We start from the raw sequence: 17,063 nt of genomic DNA, 5'->3' as shown, positions 1-17,063 counted from the left end.
GTAAACATTTTCAAATGTCAATAAAAAATAATGTTTTGTTTGTTTTTCTCACAATTATTTTTTGAGTCAGTGTCCCTGATAGAACCCTTTATGAATGTTCATGCCAACAACTTCCAGTTTATCAGGTTTTTAAAACCACAGTTAACTCTATCATGTCTGTTTTATGATCACATTGTTTTCCTGCAAATGCTATAATATGTGTCTGTTGTCCAAAAAAGACCTCTATCAGCTCAGTCCAGAAAGTCTGTTCAGAGATATATTAGATAATAAAAGTAAAAAACACAACAAATCTAATTTATTAATTATCAGTTTAGACTGAAATGTGTTCATTGTATTCACATTTATTTAAAACAAACTCAATAGGAAAACTCTGTCAAACCCTCAGCTGGTACCGTCTACAAGATAACACTGCAGTAATAGGTCATACGGTTAGTAGTAGTCAGTCAGCATAAGACTCAGCCAGTTAGACTGTTAGTGATACTGCTAGTTAAACTACCCCTGTCAGTCATGAGACCGTAACCTTGAAGGTCATATCGGTCCACAATACCACTTTTCCACCAAAATTAGCAAGTGTATGTGGGTTTTTAAAACATCACTATATTGTCAGACAAACACGTTAGAATGAAATGTACTGCTTACACTAAGAAAAACCTTCACTAAGCCTCCTTTTTTCTTGCAGTATTGTCTAACATCTCAGTGTATATACTGCTATTTCTGGGTGGAAACACAATATCCAACTGGGCAAAGTCCCCTAAAGGGCAGTGCTTTATGTCTACACCAGGGTTTGTGTTTATAATGTATATATAGCTTGTGTCCGCCCGCCTTTAAAACAAGATTATAACCAATCCAAAGTTCTTCAAGTTAGTCACGGTGCAATCATGCCAGGCATGCTTGAAGCATTTAATTTAATCTCTGGCGTGTTTTCTCTTGAGAGGTAGATTGTTTGGCCAGGTGGAAACAACACTATTTGAACTCAGGTAACCTGTCATTATCACAGTTGAGTGTTGTAGTTAATGAAATGCAGGAAAGGCAGCTCTTCCATGAGAACAAAAGAATCTGCTGAACTAAACTTTGTTGAGTTTCCTCTGCACCAAGATCTCACATGGTCACACACTACTGAGGTGCACATACTGCATGCATACTTAAATATACATGAAGATCCCACGTCAATGCCCCAGTGACTTGTGAATTTTACCTTTGGTGGAGTTGCTCCAGCGGTTGCCCTCCGAGTAGTGAGACAGCGTGAGCAGGTTGACACAGGAAGCTCCGGCCCCTGAGCCGAACACAGTGATACGTAACGGGTCGCCGCCAAAGGCTGCAATGTTCTCACTGGTCCAACGCAAAGCCTGGATCTGGTCCAGCAAGCCATAATTCCCCTTGGCTGCCTGGTCACCTGTACTCAGGAACCCTGCATGAGAGGACAAAGAACAGAGGAATTTTTTGTGTTATCCTTCTTTTTCATTATTAGTAGAGACTTAAGCAGAAGTGTTCAGGAGCAAGAATTTTTCCTTCACCCACCAACAACTGATATGCATGTATAAAAAATGACTTTTAATAAAAGACATAGTCCCTCTTAAAAAAAAAAAAAAAGGTATTTGGTTTCCTAATAGGATTGGTTTTTCATAACTGAAAGCAAGATAGGTCGTAATGGTGTAAACAAAAACTTCTCAAATAAACAAATATTTGCAGGGAAATTTGAGAATTTCTTTTTTTTGAGAATTTTGAGAAATAAGAAATACATCTCTTTGTTCTGTAACAAGTCCTTCACAAATTGACATAGAAAAATACAATTACAAAGTATAATACTGCCACTCATGATTATTTTCATTGTTGATTAATCTGTTGATTATTTCCTTGATTAATCAATTAGTTATTTGGTGTAAAAATGTCAAAAAGTGGTTAAAGAAGCTTGATTGAGAGAATTTTGACTTTTTTTTTCTGAAAAAAAAAAAAAAACTTAAGTTAATTGATTTTCAAATTAGTTTGTGATTAATTCAATAGTTGACAACTAATAGATTGTTCGTCACAGCTCTATATAAAATATGCAAGTACAAAAGAACTGCCATTAAAAGCACACTCCTTAAACCAAACGAACAATGATAAACAACAAGCTATTACAAATTAGCCTTTGTGAAAAAAAGAGCTGATGAGTGACAGGAGAGCAGGAAAATTAAGGGGAGTTAGATTGCAAAGAGAAAGCATTTGTTTTTACTCACTAAACGTTAGTGTCCTCTCTGCCTTCACAATTTAGTTGACTGAATTTGAGAAGACAAATTGAGGCAATTTTGAAATGATTCAACTTGTCCCCTTAAATTCAGACAACAAAAATTTGAAGGCAGCCAGGACACTAACATTTATTGAGTAAAAAAAACAATACTTTCTTTTTACAGTGTAATATATGCAGTCATCACAATGCCAGCTTGGATAGATAGAGAGCGGAAAGTCATTTGAAGAACTTATATTTTTCTCATATGGAGAATATTTTACGTTAATAGGTTTGCAGTGAATTATCCCTCATAAAAGAAAAAAAAATAGACCACCAGGGACACAACCATGTTTTTCCCACTTATTTTCTTTTTGATCTCCATGATTAAAATAAAATAAACAAAAATCTACTTTTGGACCACCCGAGCATAACAGCCAGTAGATAACAAGGCATATTTCTCCTCTTGTACAAGGAAAACCAACAAGCCTGGCTGTTTGATAATTTGCTGCAATAAAACAAGAGTTATTGCCCCGTAGAGCCACTTAAAGTGTGGATACGCTAAATATAACACAGACAGACTCATTTTGGAGGGAGACATATCTAAATCTATGATCCAGCCTCAAATAGAACTTACAGTAGGATGGTGATGAGATAAAGTCATGAGTCATGAAAATAGCTCTTTGTTTGTTCAGAGTCAAACAGATTTGTTTTCTCAAGGCAAAGAAATAAAAAACTGTAGGAATGTACTGTAGGAAATTAATAACTTCTATAATCCTCTCAGTTGGCCCTGACAAATCAGATGATGTAAGGTTTTTTCATATCTATTTTCAGAGCCAAAACCATATTTGAGTAAAAAAAATAAAAATAAAGATTCTTCAAAAGATCACTTTCAGTCTCTTTTCCTAACTCCCAATCTAAGTATCTCCATGCATAATTACAATGCCTATGCTTATAAGATATGATGCATCATGATTCATTTTATCAACCTACATAAACCATTATGCATACTGTACAAATAGAACTCAGTTTTGACTTGAGGACTCATGTCTTGATAAAGGTGGAAATGTAAAATAACCGATGTCTTAACAAGTCACCAAAAGTACAACACAATCAACAATGGGCCTATCAGGGGAGTGACTACAATAAAATTAAGGCCTTTCTCAAGAATTGTACAGAGTATTTCAGGCAAATGAAGGCTAACACTTTGTAATAACCATCATGAATAAATTGTTAATTGAGATTAATTAAACTCTATATCTCTTAATCTATATTTATAATTGTTAACAGTAACATAAATTATAGCATTACTAACAGTAAGTAACTATTATTAATTAGAATTTCATTGTATACAGCAAAACATCTATTAACTGATATTAAATTAACTGTAAATTCACCATTTTTTAATGGTTATTACAAAGTGTTACCTTAACTGAAATAAATATAAAAACAAAACTTTAAGAAAAAAAAAGAGAAAATGAAATGAAATGATACTGTGTACTCACAAAACTGCAATAATATACAGGAAATGTCTATAGTTGACTGTGAATCAATTGCCTTCACAAACTGATGTTCGCATTGTAAAACCTTTTCTTAACGTAATAAATCTTGCCCCCGATACCCCCATATAATACTTATGATAATGGAAAAAAAAGTGAAACAAATAAAAACTCTACTAAAACCAAACCGTTTTAGACAATAAAATCTAAACTGAAATGAGCAAACCCAGTCTGGAAACTAAGTGAAACTAAACTCAATAAAAATAAAAAATAAAAAAAGAGGAAAAAACTAATGAAAAATGCTAATATAATAACGCAAAGCTGTGCCCACAGAACTACAGTCAGTAAGGGTCAGAGCTGGACAGATGTTCATAAAGAATAGTCTGGGTAATAATTTTACCCATGTGCCTTAAGTGTTCTTTTTCAAAGAAGCCTGCCTAATCATGGGGGATTTGTTGAAACTCTATCCTGCTTGTGTTTCTCTCCCCAACATGATTCTTCTTCATGTGGCCAAGTTCCCAGCTCTGAGGAATCAACTTGGGGAGTACAATATCACCAATCACCTGTCAGACCAATGGCCCAAACCACAACAATAAGAGCCAAGTTGGTAATAAACATGGATAAACTGTAATGTAGTAATGCAACAAGTAATCAAAATACAAATATTACTTGTTTTAAATCTATGGCCTTCTATGAGGGCTGATATAATTACTAAGCATTACTATCATAGTCATTATACCCCATATTACCAGAGGAAACCAACCTGCTTCACAATAAAATCACTTCCCCTGTATCACAGCATCAGTCTAACTCCAGCCCTGGCTCCCCATCTGGTTTTCTCCTGTCTAATTCAACCTCTCAGGTACTCCTGGTCAATGTGGCAGTATAAAGATCCAGTACTACCAAGATATGAATGTTCTAATGAGACTAGGCACCTCAAGTATACCCACAGGGGAGCTCTGGTCTTTCAGAGCAATTTCATGTCCAACCCCCCCCCCCCCAACTGCCACCATCACCACCTCTCTCTCTCTCTGATTTCCATGCTAAAAGCTCCATTACCTGCTGCAGGCGTCTAGGGAGTCTCTTACATCCACCCACCAACCAGCCCCACCCATGAACCTCCACCCCACCATCCCTCCACCTCCCACGCTCACACATTTCCTCCCCTGTCCTCTTTCATGTTCTTATTCCCACAACTGTCCCATTCTGTGGCTAAATGGAGTGCTCATAAGCCAGTGTCTTTCTGCATTTCTGTAGGGATGCATTCAGGCCACATGTGTAGTATAGAGACACCTGCAGTAAAACAGATGCTCCTGTAGTAGCCTGCAGAAAGGAATGACGTCATCACTGCTCTTTTACTAAATGTGCGAAGTATGGCAAGCCATCATGAGTGTATGCTCAACCCATTCTTCACAGATTTCTCATTAAAATAAAATCAGAAAATCATATGCACTTTTATCGCACGCTACACAAAGATATAGTTTAACATGGCTGTTTTGGGATGCATTTATCGAGCTGCAACCTCCAGGGCTGAAAAATGAAGCCAAAATGTAAGTGCAAAAAAACTGCAGTTCCTCTAACGGCCACTTGAGGCTGGTTTAAGAAGTAAGTCCCACAGACTCCCACGTTATATTGCCAAACATTAAAGAAATAAATGTGTACAGCCTAGTGCAAAAAATGGTTTGGGTCTCTATAGCTAATTTTAACATTCATGACAACTGTACAGGCAACACATTCTCACTCCGACCTTGTCACATATCAGCGTTTGGTCATGGACTTTCCACCTCAAGATATGATGTGCAAGGTACCAGAGCTGTTTCACCTTTAAGCCATCATTGGAGGTAGTAATAGTGCTGAAACAATGTCTGTATAAAAAGGACAACTGGCAGGACAGGATGATGGGCAGCAAGGGTAAACTGTTAAGCCCGTTTCACACAGAGCGCGCAAAGCGCAGACCTCCGCCGACGAACCTATTCATTGTGTATGTGCTACCGTGGCGCAACAGCGCTATGCTCTGCCGCCGTGCTGAGCGGTGCGCAAGAGGACGCCTGCCGCAGCGTCTGCGTGCCGCCAGCCTGCGCTCGAATTGAACATTTTTTAATTTGACCGCAACGCGCTGTGACGACACCTCGGCGTGTCCAATAGCAGAGAATGTGGTGGAGTGTGCGGGGCGTCAGACTGGAAAAGGGCGCCAGACTGGAACCAGAATACTTTTCAGTCGCTTAGCAACTTGCGCCAAATATGTGTGCAATGCGTGCTTGCACGCCTTGCTCTCCGCTTGCTCTGCACCTTACCCCGCGGTGGGCGCGGTGAAAATCGTGCTCTGTGTGAAAGCCGCTTTATTCCCCAGTTATTCCGAACTTCAGAAACAGCCACTAGATGGCAAGAAATTAAATTCTCACCGGAACAGTTACAACACAACAGGTGTGACATTTTAATGAAATATTATGTGGCAACCCACTGTGGGAGATTTAAAAAGTAGCTGTTAGCAGTTAGTGGCTAACTCAAAGAAGAGCAGCGGCCAAAAACTTCTGCAAATTGGGAAAACAATGAGGTCCGGGAGCTCCTTACCCTCCAAGCAGAGGACAAGAGCATTCACCATATAACAGGGATAATGAATAACTGTCCACAAACCAATGGGTGATGTCATGATGGCACTGAATGCAACGTATAACTGCTGCAATGTTTTTAACGGAAGGTAACAGATTTATTTGATAATGTGTAAAAAATTATGCCAAGTCTATATGAAGAACACACACATACAAATGCAGATGCAAATGCATTCTATCATGATGTCATCAGTTCACAAGTAGCATCCCGCTGCACATAATCACATAATCACACTCTCTCTCCTGCACATGTGCTTTACACATACACACATGCAAACATGCATTCCTTCAAGTTTGTGTCGACCCCTCACAAACAAATACAGTACATCAGCATCCACGCAGTCTCACTGACACTCACAGACAGGCACGTCCCTCGGCTGACTGCTTAATTGAGTTCATTCCTTTTCTATTCCCTTTCCACCGGCTTATTTATTTATTTGTGTGTTTCTTGATCAAAGCCTAATCGTGTGGAAGCAACGGCAGCCATCTACAAGAAAGATTTTAATTGATTCAATTTAGCTGCAGTGCAGGGTTGGGCTGGCAATCACAAAGACTGAGGCAGGAAGAATGATTAGTTCGCCAACAGTGGAGGGGCAGCAGGGCAGGACACACACACACACACACACACACACACGCAGACATGTTGAGATACAAGAACTACAAATGTGCATACACGGATGCAGATGAAAACAAAGCCAAACCTAACATGGACTATTTGTGATTTATGTCCTTTATCTCTTATTTTAATTCCAGTCTAATCTTCAATCTAATCTTGATCTGAACACCCATAAACCATCAGATTAATGGGATACTGTACCAACAAAATGACCACAGTTTGGGGGATTTCCTTTATCTTTTATATCCTTGCGAGGACATTTATTTCTCATAAGGAGGCAAATGGACAAATGCAGAAATAAGCACAGGAGCAGTGGCTGCAAGTTGGAATTGCTTAAACAAAAGAGTAGCTGCGGTTTTAAACTGATTTGCACTCAGTTACAGTTCATGGGTGCTGCTCTGTTAGCCTTGGTAATGCAGGAGTATAGAAAAGATGATTTAGAGATTTGCTGACACTTGGTTCTAAACAGTGGGTAGATGTGGTAGTAAAGCTGCCCCGGATGATTAGATACTGCCTACATGCATGGAGTCATCCGCCTACTGCTGAAACTCAGACTAACATCCCATTCATGTGAAGCACTTTCCCTCAACCTCTGATACACAGATGTGTCATTTCAAATGCCTTTGGGTTTTTGTTGGTGCTGACACCCTATACTTCCATCGTTTCATAGTTATAATTATCATAATAGGTGTCATCCCAGGCAGGTATCCAACAGTCCGGTATAATGAGACAAAAAAAGCTTATTAAAGCCAAGAAAGAGGGGGCCACATAGCTTTTCTGACACTCCAAACACAGTATAGTTATGTGTAGAACTGAAAGACAACTGGAGCAACTGCCTTCATCACCTTTCTCCATTACTGTTTTCCTTTATAAGGGCTTGTGCCTCTTTAATGCACATACTTTGATACAAATTAATGTGCTTTCTTTTAAAAAGCTATAATAAGTTGTTTTATAGAAATAAAATATTAATGCAGACACACTGTACATTTAATGTAAACTGATAGATCAACACGTTCTCACTCGTAACTTGTAATATAGCAGCAAGCAGCGGTTCCAGGGTTCAAGCCAGCATGGACCTTTAAAACTTGAAGGCTGGGTAGGATCAAGACCTTTGACAGTTTACAACGCCTGCATTACTGACAGTGGGGCGTCGGTGGCTTAGTGGATAGAGCAGGCGCCCCATGTACAAGGCTGTCGCTGCAGCGGCCCGGGTTCAACTCCAGCCTGTGGCTCTTTGCTGCATGTCTCTCTCCCCCTTTCACGCTTGACTGTCCTATTGATTAAAGGCAAAATGCCCCCAAAAATGTGTTTAAATGAAAAACCTCTTGGTAATCTTTTTTTTTTTTTACAGGACCATCGAACAGATGCTCATTCATTAATGTGCAAACCTCTAACGGGCCACGCTCTTCTTTGGAAACACTATTGTTTCCTGCTGGTCAGTTGCTGAAACATGTTGGGGCAATGCTTTCAGGGCTTACTTAAAAATCCACAGAGTCTGGTGATATTTGAACCAACTGTCACTGATTTATGGTCAAATTATGGGAATGACCATTGCATTTGCTCGAAACTGGTGGCACCTCCCATTGACCAATTTTAAAATTATTTTACAGACGTGGTTTAACGTTAGAATAAAACAAATCCTGCAAGTTTTGTGATGAGCGGACAAACAATGTCTGATTCTTAGTCCGATTTGTGAAATGCCATGACCTTTTTTTTTTAATCTTAATTTGTGGAAACCCCTAGTGGTTGATTTGACTTTGACACTTTCAGGATATCTTGCTAGTTGTATGTAGACAATTCCTGCAACTTTTATGAACACTGGCTCAGCGGTTATGGAGTTAGATCTATTTAAGAGCTGGTCATGGTCCATATCACCAAAAGGTCATTGGTCAATATCATCAAAATGCAATATCGACAAGCGTTTGAAAGGTTTGGGTAAGGTTTGTCCAATAATGACCCACAAAATTTGGTAGAAATCGGACATACGGTTTAGTAGGAAATGTTAAAAATGTGTAAAAACTCCAAAAGGGCAGAAAATTTCTGAGGCTTGCACTCAGAGAGCTGCTCTCTTGAGTCAAATTTCAAGTCAATCAGACTTACGGCATCTTTTAAGGTGGAACGTTTACTCATGTTTGTCAATGCAGTTGGTGCAGTCGAGTCCATCAACACACCTTATATTTCAATATGACAAGTGTTTAAAAAAATATATTATAATTTTGACCGGATTTTGACGTTCCTCTGCATTACTGGTGAAGAGGAAATACAATGAAAGCTGGACGGAGCAGTGAGAGACAACAATACCACCTACTTTTAAGAGTACTGTCTGCGGTAAGAACGCTGAACAGACCTAGAGTCTAGGTACTGTTGGGGTTACATTTGGTTCCAAAGGTACAAACCAAAAGTTTTGGTGGAAATGGGGCTATAGACCCTAAGAGATAGCCTGTAAGTGTCAACTCAGTACATACTGTCTTTTCAAAATAAATGTGTGTGTTTACAGGAAATGTACCTTCTCTGCTCATAGCATGCATACAGTCCTTTTTCAAAATAAACTTAAACCAGCGCAGATTCACTTAATTTAAGGTTAACTTCCTTAGGTTTAGACAACAAAACTACTTGGTTAGGTTAAAAAAGATCATGGTTTGGGTCAAAATATGTTGACCTGTTGTATTTACATCTTAAAAAAATAAGCAGATTTGTTGAAGCATCTGAATGAGAAGCTTATATGTGATAAAACTTCAACAAAGCAATTAAGATTTTATTGTCAATTTCATTTCCTCACCTCTTGTTTTATTTTATAAATTATCTACATTCTTCTCTCTGAATAGAAAAGAGAGAAAAAAATGCAGGACGGTTGGAAAAATGAATTTACAAAGTGCATGCATTGTCTGGGAGAGAAATCTTTTCAACATGCCACGGAAAAAGAATAAATGATAAATGAAAAATAAATAATATAATATAATATATAATGATATAATAATAATTAAAAAAAAAAAAAATAATATTGTAAATAAACAGAACTTTTTCTTAAAATCTAACAAAAATAAAAACAAACAGTGACTTTCTTGAGTTTCAAGTTTCATAGTATCGAGCTATGAACTATGAAATCTCTTAACATGCCACTTCAGTTTCCTCAGTGCTCCATGGCCTTCACAGCGAGCTTACAATGCCTGAGTCTTTGGCGACGTGCTGTAAATGTTGAGTTTTATCAGCCTTTCAGCTCCTACGAGGCCCGACACGCTCCATTTTCCTCCCCTGTGTGGGATAGATCATACATGTCTATGTCTAAGGTTTGGCTAAAAGCCACCGTCCATGATCACTGAGACTGCGATACGGCTGCTCTGCCTCTAAGCTCCCCAGGATGACAATATTAGGGTGAACCCTGATCCAGGAATCCAGCTTTTATCCCCACTATCTCTGTCGAACCAGAGAGAGAGAGCGCTAGACGGAGAGAAAGATGGGATTTCTTTTTTTCATACTTTTCTCTGCACACATCTATTTTTCACAGTCATGGTCTGTATACCATAATCCTCTCTCTGTTCTCTCTCTTTCACTATTTGTCCTTTTGACTCTTTATGTCGAGACAGAAATAACAGCAGAAGAATAAGGAAGGAGGGAAATATCATCAGTGAAGGAGGGAAACTGCAGCAGCAGATGTGGCTTATTACAGTCATTGAAACGGAAGTTTAAGTGGAGGATAAAGGGAAAGAGTTAGACAATGTCCCAAGATAAATAAGCACACAGAAAACAAGACAGTGAGGCTGGAAGAGACAAAGCAAGAAAAGGTAGAGGGAAATAGACAAATATATAGAAAGACTGACTGAAAAGAATATGGAGGTCGGCTGAATGATTTATGGAGATTTTTTTCTCTTTCAGTCCCTGTAGGCACATGTCCGATGTGGCCTTGTTGAAATATTTATGGATATAAATTCAAATCCAGTATGTTAAATATGATCATATAATGCTATAATATTTCCCCAACTTATCATGGGAGTTTGTGATGAAATTCCTTTCATGTATCCTCTGGAATTTTACCTCCTTTTTTTTTTTTTTTTTTTTTTTTTTACAAAGAAAGTTTCTTGTTATAACATGAAAATATCTTGCAAAAACATAAACTGGAACTGAACATGAAAACGCCTTGTTATCACAAGTAGGTTTTCATGTTATTACCTGATACTGAGTTCTTTTTTTTTCCTCTAACGTAGCAGCAATACACTTCTATCGGGGCCAGATGTCAAGCGTAATTTTATTTTTATTTCTAGGCATATGCAAAATTAATCAATTAATTAATTCATTCAAACCTTTATTTAAGACTCTAGAAAATAATTGAGGAAGACCCTCATTTTCAATGACGCAAAGCATGAACAAACATACTAAAAACAAAGAAAACAAAGAACCACCATGCATACGAATTAAAAAAAATGAAATAATACAAAACAACAAACAACAAAAGCAATATATAATCGCTAAAAGTAGAAATACAACATGATAAACCTGTTATGGTGTAGATGTATAGTTAAAGCATTTACACTCAATTAGAACAAGATCTGAAATAAGGCATTTAAACAAACAATCTGCTACCATTATGGCTAAGTTTAAGGTGTTTTGCAGATTATTCCATGTATAAGGTTTGCTGTAAGAGAATGACATTGTTTCTAGTTCAGCTCTGATTAAGGGACTTAAGGGATGAAATATAGGGTGGAAGCATCTGTGTCAAAGCTTCATAAATGAAGAAATACCAATGCTGTTCCCGCCTCATGGCTTATTCTCTCTGATAACGAGTTCATGATCTCAAATTACTTAAACCTACAATAACTGATTTTTTGTTTTGGAAACAAGTTACTTTTTATGGTCGGTATACACTGTGCGATTTTGGGCTGTCCCAGACGAAAGATAGCCATCGTGGGAGAAACATGGCGATATCTTTGGTCGTGGCTCTAAAACGGTGGTCTTACGTCACACGGCCGCGACGGCCGTTGTCAACATCTTGCGACAAAAGATAACCTGAGATAAAATTCTGACAGTGTCAGAAATTTAGAATGACTATCTCAGTGTGACAGCTGCTACGACCTATGTCTACTAATCAACCAATAGAAATGCAGCACGAAATGACACACTGGTCACCGCGACACCGGCGCTAAACCCAAACAAATGATCACTTGCCATGGAGGTAAAACGAACAAAAAGAAGTCTGTGGAACTCCCTGAAAGAGGAAAAGTTGGTGGAGCTGTGGCAGCAGAAGCCTTGTTTATTTGATGTTTCCTCCAGCTGCTATCATGACCTCGAGAAAAAAAGACGCTGCATGGAAGGAAATTGCGGAAGAACTGCAACTTCCAGGTGAGCAAGCTACCTATGGTGGCGCAGATGGATGACGTACACTGATGAGGTGCACGCTGATAATTTTGCATATTGACGTACGTCATAACCTGTGATTCAGTAGTAAACGGCCATCGTACAATCTGCACACATCAAACTTGTGGGGTTTTTAGAGTTTTGTTGCTGAAAAACAATTGCCTGCTGTGGCCAAAAGTGACTCTATGAGAGCTGTGAGAATGAACCAAAACAATAAAGCTGCATCCTGAAAGCTAAACAATGAGCTAAAACTCACCCGCCCAGTAGTGCTGAGGAAAATAATGTATGAACAACACATTAAAAAGACTGATCAGCTTTAAGGAGTTTCTAGTGGCACAATGACTGGATCACATGTGATGTGTAATATAAAAGACTATGCTCCCACCATAACCCCACTATCTACAGTACACTACTCTCACTGTTCCCTGCCCTGCAGTCGGTGGTTATCTGCTTAAAACAAATGGTGCAACAGCAGCTCCAAATATTTACAGTGCCTCAGCAGCGCTCCATCTATATCTGCTCCCTCCATGCAACAACCCCCGAAGACAACGGCACGCCGAGGGCAACCAGCTGGGGAATATGCTGATGAGGCACAAAGCATTTCTCACTGGAAATAATGAATACGGAGCTACAGGATATTCACTCATTCAACCTTTATTTAGACAGCACTGGGGACAAACACAGAGCAAACTCTCATTTTCAGGTGTGCCCTGTTTGCACGGTGACAGTTAAAAAGTGGAGATCGAGTGTATAGTGTATTATCATAAAAAAATGTGATATTAATACATGTGTGTGTGTGTATTTGTGTATATGTGTTGCCAGTCATATCTATCTATCTATCTATCTATCTATCTATATATATATGTGTGTGTGTGTATACATACAGTATGTTTTTTTTTTTTTTTACAAGAATCAAGAACACTTAAGTGACATGTTTCTACACAAATGAAACAGAGCTGCACTTGCTGTGCTTGTAAAATAGTTGCATTGCCCACACGGCAATCAGTCATGTCACAATCACATTCTGCTTTTAACTCCTTGGTAAAACATTGCTTCACGTGTACCTTGTGAGGAGGAGTAAGCAATGAAGTGGGGAAAAAAAAGAGAAATTGCTTGAGAGAAGTGCAGCAAAAATAGTCAAGTAAGTTCTTCATAAAGTTGATGTCACTGATTTTTCTGTCCAATTGGGTAGCAGAACAAGGTGAAAATACAACAGTGATAGTGATAATACCACTTTCTAAACCTGTTGTGAATAACATCTTAGCAAACATTTTCCTATTTACACATCCAGCAGACATGGAGCAGTTTAGAGTCCTCGTTCTGACCACTTGACAAAGGTAAGGCCAGTATTCATTTTTCTTTGCTCCTCTGCTTTGCTCTTTACCAACTCCTAATTAAAAACACGAGTCAGGGGCTATATTAAAATGAACTGCATCACAATAAGAGACTGTGAAAGTGTTTGTTAGTGTGATGGAAGGTTATGACAGACCCGAGTCATCACTGCTGCACTGTTGCATCTTTCAATTTTTCCAAATATCTTTGTCTCATGATCACTTTATTTTTGGCATTATATTGTTGTTGTGTTGGATGGGAGATGTGAGCACTTCTGTAATGTGATCAACGACAAACGTTCTCCCTGCACCATCTAATATGTAGTATTTCCTTTACTCACTGTCATCCAGTGTTAAGAGCATTTTTTTCCAATCTCCTTGTCTGCCCACTATTTTTTTCCTCTGACCTCTTCTTAATTTTAAGGGGAAATCCTTAGAAAGCGTCATAACGTTAAGAAATGTCTTAGAATTTGTCACAAGCAGTAACTCTCTGTACTAGGGAACTTTGTGAATACAGCTACAGGCTCCTGAGCTGCTAAATGGTCCACTGTGTTCACCATCTACTTGCTAATTTTGTCCAACTGCTGCTTGGCACTGCTCCATTGGTGTACAATGGGTTTATCCACAGGCACATCATCAGCAGAGGCACCCCCCAAAAAACTGGGGAAAAACTGGCAAATGTCTGATAAAAAGTTTGCCATATCAAATGAAATATATATCCTTTGTGGAAAAAAATAAGTTGTTGCAGGTTTAAATGGTCTTAAATACAACAGGAGAGGAAACATTAGTATTTGCCTCTGATCTAAGACAAAGTGACAAACTGTTTTTATATGGACAAAGGACATTTCGCAGTTCCCAGACTTCCTGGAAAAATGTGTTTAAAGAACAGACACACAAACACACAACTAAAAACGTAAAATGTCTGAGTCATTTTATCTTTGTAATCCACAAACTAACGCAGTTACAAAGACAGCCAATGTTTGTATGTGTGTTCAAACGCTTGTGTCTGCATTTGCATTTGAAAGGCACTGCTTATCTTCAGTAAGTAAACCGATGCCACAGAAGTTAAACGTCCATAAATAATACAACCAGAGAAAGAGAGAGACATAAGGCCCCGGCACACACCTACAGAGAGTGGTAAATGTGTGTGTGTCAGTGTGTGTTTTGAGGGTATTTATTAAAGCTACTGTATCAGATCCTCATCTTTCAAACTTTCAATCTTTGCAGCTTACAGTGGACAAAGAAATAAACTGGTGGCAGTGTGCCGTGTGCTGATGAGGAACTCGTCAGGAATAACACTACAGAAAATGTGAAGATAGAAAAAGATCAAACTCAAGCTAAATCAATGCTCTGTCACTCTGCACACCAGCTGCTTCAACACAAACACGCACAGCAGGTGCTGGTTAACATAGCATGTGACAAGCTGTAAGTCAGAGGTGTCTATTACTGTAAATATTTTATGCTAAACGCTGCACACACACCCTTCCTCTCTGCAAGACACTGACTAATATTTCAAGCACCAATATGAAGCAACACCTTAGTGTTTAAACACGACTCTCTCTTCCTCCATCTATTCATCCATCCATTCATCCATCCATCACTTTCTGTCTACATTCATCTACCACCTCTGCTTCCTTGTCTATCAAATCTCCTCTCTGTTCCCTCCCTCCCTCCTCCTGGTGCAAATCAAATTATGCTGTCAACTTCAAAAATGAAATGAGCCGCTGTTCATATTTCTTGTTCTGCACAAACACAAACATGTGTTAATTTGTGTCGCTGCCCTAACAGATTTGCCTGTTAGGACAAGCTGGTATAGATTACCTCCTTCTGCCGGGTTGAAGGCAGTGAGGGAGTGGGGAGGATTTCTCTGTGTGGGTGTGGATGTGATTAAACTGTTACTCAAGCCATTCCAGCTTTGTGGAGTGAATACATAATAGTCCATAATTAAGAAAATGTAAAAAATGATTAGGCCCTGATTGCCACTTTCTTACGAAGTGTTTCACTTCAGAATGCAATGACACTGAAATGTCAGTAAATAACAAACAGCAGACTGAATAAACAATCAAACAACTTGACAAATAATCAAATAACTGAATTAATCAAGGAAAAATAGGGAGGCAGAATTATGTGCCTTGTTTAAAATGGGTTTTCACATAAAAGGTATTAAAGATGATTTTGGTATCTTTAGTTAATTCCCCCATTCATGACAACTGCATGGGGGATGAATTTTTATGTAACACACCTGTTTAAATTTTATTAAAGCTTAAAGATATGCATGATTAATGGCATGGCTCCAAATATCCAAGATGGTAGCTGCCAAAATGGGAGTCCACAAACCAGTGGGTCTTACAGTGTCTAGTTCCATTATTTTTAAACAGTCTGTGGGTGTTACCAACTTATTCCTAATCTAATATCACAAATTGACCCTTCACTAAGACCTGCCCCTTTGTGATGGTCCATCAAGCTGTTGGAGTGAACACTGAAGCCCTCTGTCACTAACTGGACTCCTTGAAGAAATATTATCTAGTTTTGGAAAAGCGATTTAAGAGAGGAGCAGACGGAGGGCTCGACAATATATGTTTGACAGATCAGACTGAGATTTCAAACTGAGTCAGCAGCAAAAACAGGGTAAAAAGATAAAAACAGAAGCTAAAGCCAAAGCCTACAGATCACATTGTATAGGTGGACCATCAATTTACCTGTGATCTTATTTATAAACATTGTGTAAGCACAAAACGAGGCCAGGAATAGGCAAATGCCACCTCCCATGCAAAAGTTGTGATCTATAAAGACAGATTTGATGGGGGAAACGACTGCATAAAAGTCTGTGGAGCACTGCCTATTAGGCGCTGTGTTGAGTTGCTGCTACTGCTAGTTACTGCTAGGCCAGTCTGAAAAACATATTTTCTTAGCGCTCTCTGTGCCTGGTAACCACTACCAACAAAAAAATTTGTAATGCAGGGTTTATAAAATGTGTTGTATCCAAGTCCAAACTGAGATAACCCTAATGACATCATCACAAGGTCATTTTTAGACAACTCCTATATTCTTTGAAGATTTGATAAAGTTTCTCCAAAGCCATACAACTATTGTTGTGCGTGTAGTACTCCCCCAATGGAAAATACAGTTAAACAGTCTAATCTAGCAGCTTTGCCCATCTGTCAAGCCAAGAGAAGACTGATGATGATTATGTGTTTTGTATAATTACTTTGAGAGTTGGTGAAATTACAAAAGCCTCCTCTAGAGACACAATAAGATTGGGTCAAGCTGACATATGGCTCTCCAAACATGGGAGGTGTCAAGTATGGGTAATGCAGTCATAATTGCAGGTTGCATTGAAAAGTCTCATAATAATTATCACAACACTGAAGTGTAATTTTGTTAAAAAATAATGACTTTTAATGGACAATTATTTCCAGCAGTATTCAGGTTGGTTTTTATAATGTGCTGTGAGGA

The 17,063-nt window shown here is 38.6% G+C and overlaps 1 protein-coding gene across 2 annotated transcripts in view; it reads right to left on the bottom strand.

Moving 5' to 3' along the window:
- Positions 1–17,063, bottom strand: part of nlgn1 (neuroligin 1) — a 521,705-nt gene that overhangs the window by 14,689 nt on the left and 489,953 nt on the right. For both annotated transcript variants that reach the window (XM_033620864.2, XM_033620865.2), the window contains one exon: positions 1,196–1,408. In XM_033620864.2, coding sequence (XP_033476755.1) covers positions 1,196–1,408 — 213 coding nt within the window. The remainder of the gene's footprint in view (positions 1–1,195; positions 1,409–17,063) is intronic.

The sequence above is a fragment of the Epinephelus lanceolatus genome, chromosome 6, assembly GCF_041903045.1.
Source record: "Epinephelus lanceolatus isolate andai-2023 chromosome 6, ASM4190304v1, whole genome shotgun sequence".
In the NCBI taxonomy this organism is placed as follows: Eukaryota; Metazoa; Chordata; class Actinopteri; order Perciformes; family Serranidae; genus Epinephelus; species Epinephelus lanceolatus.
The sequence above is the reverse complement of the archived record's forward strand: the minus strand, read 5'-3'. Positions and strand labels throughout refer to the sequence as shown.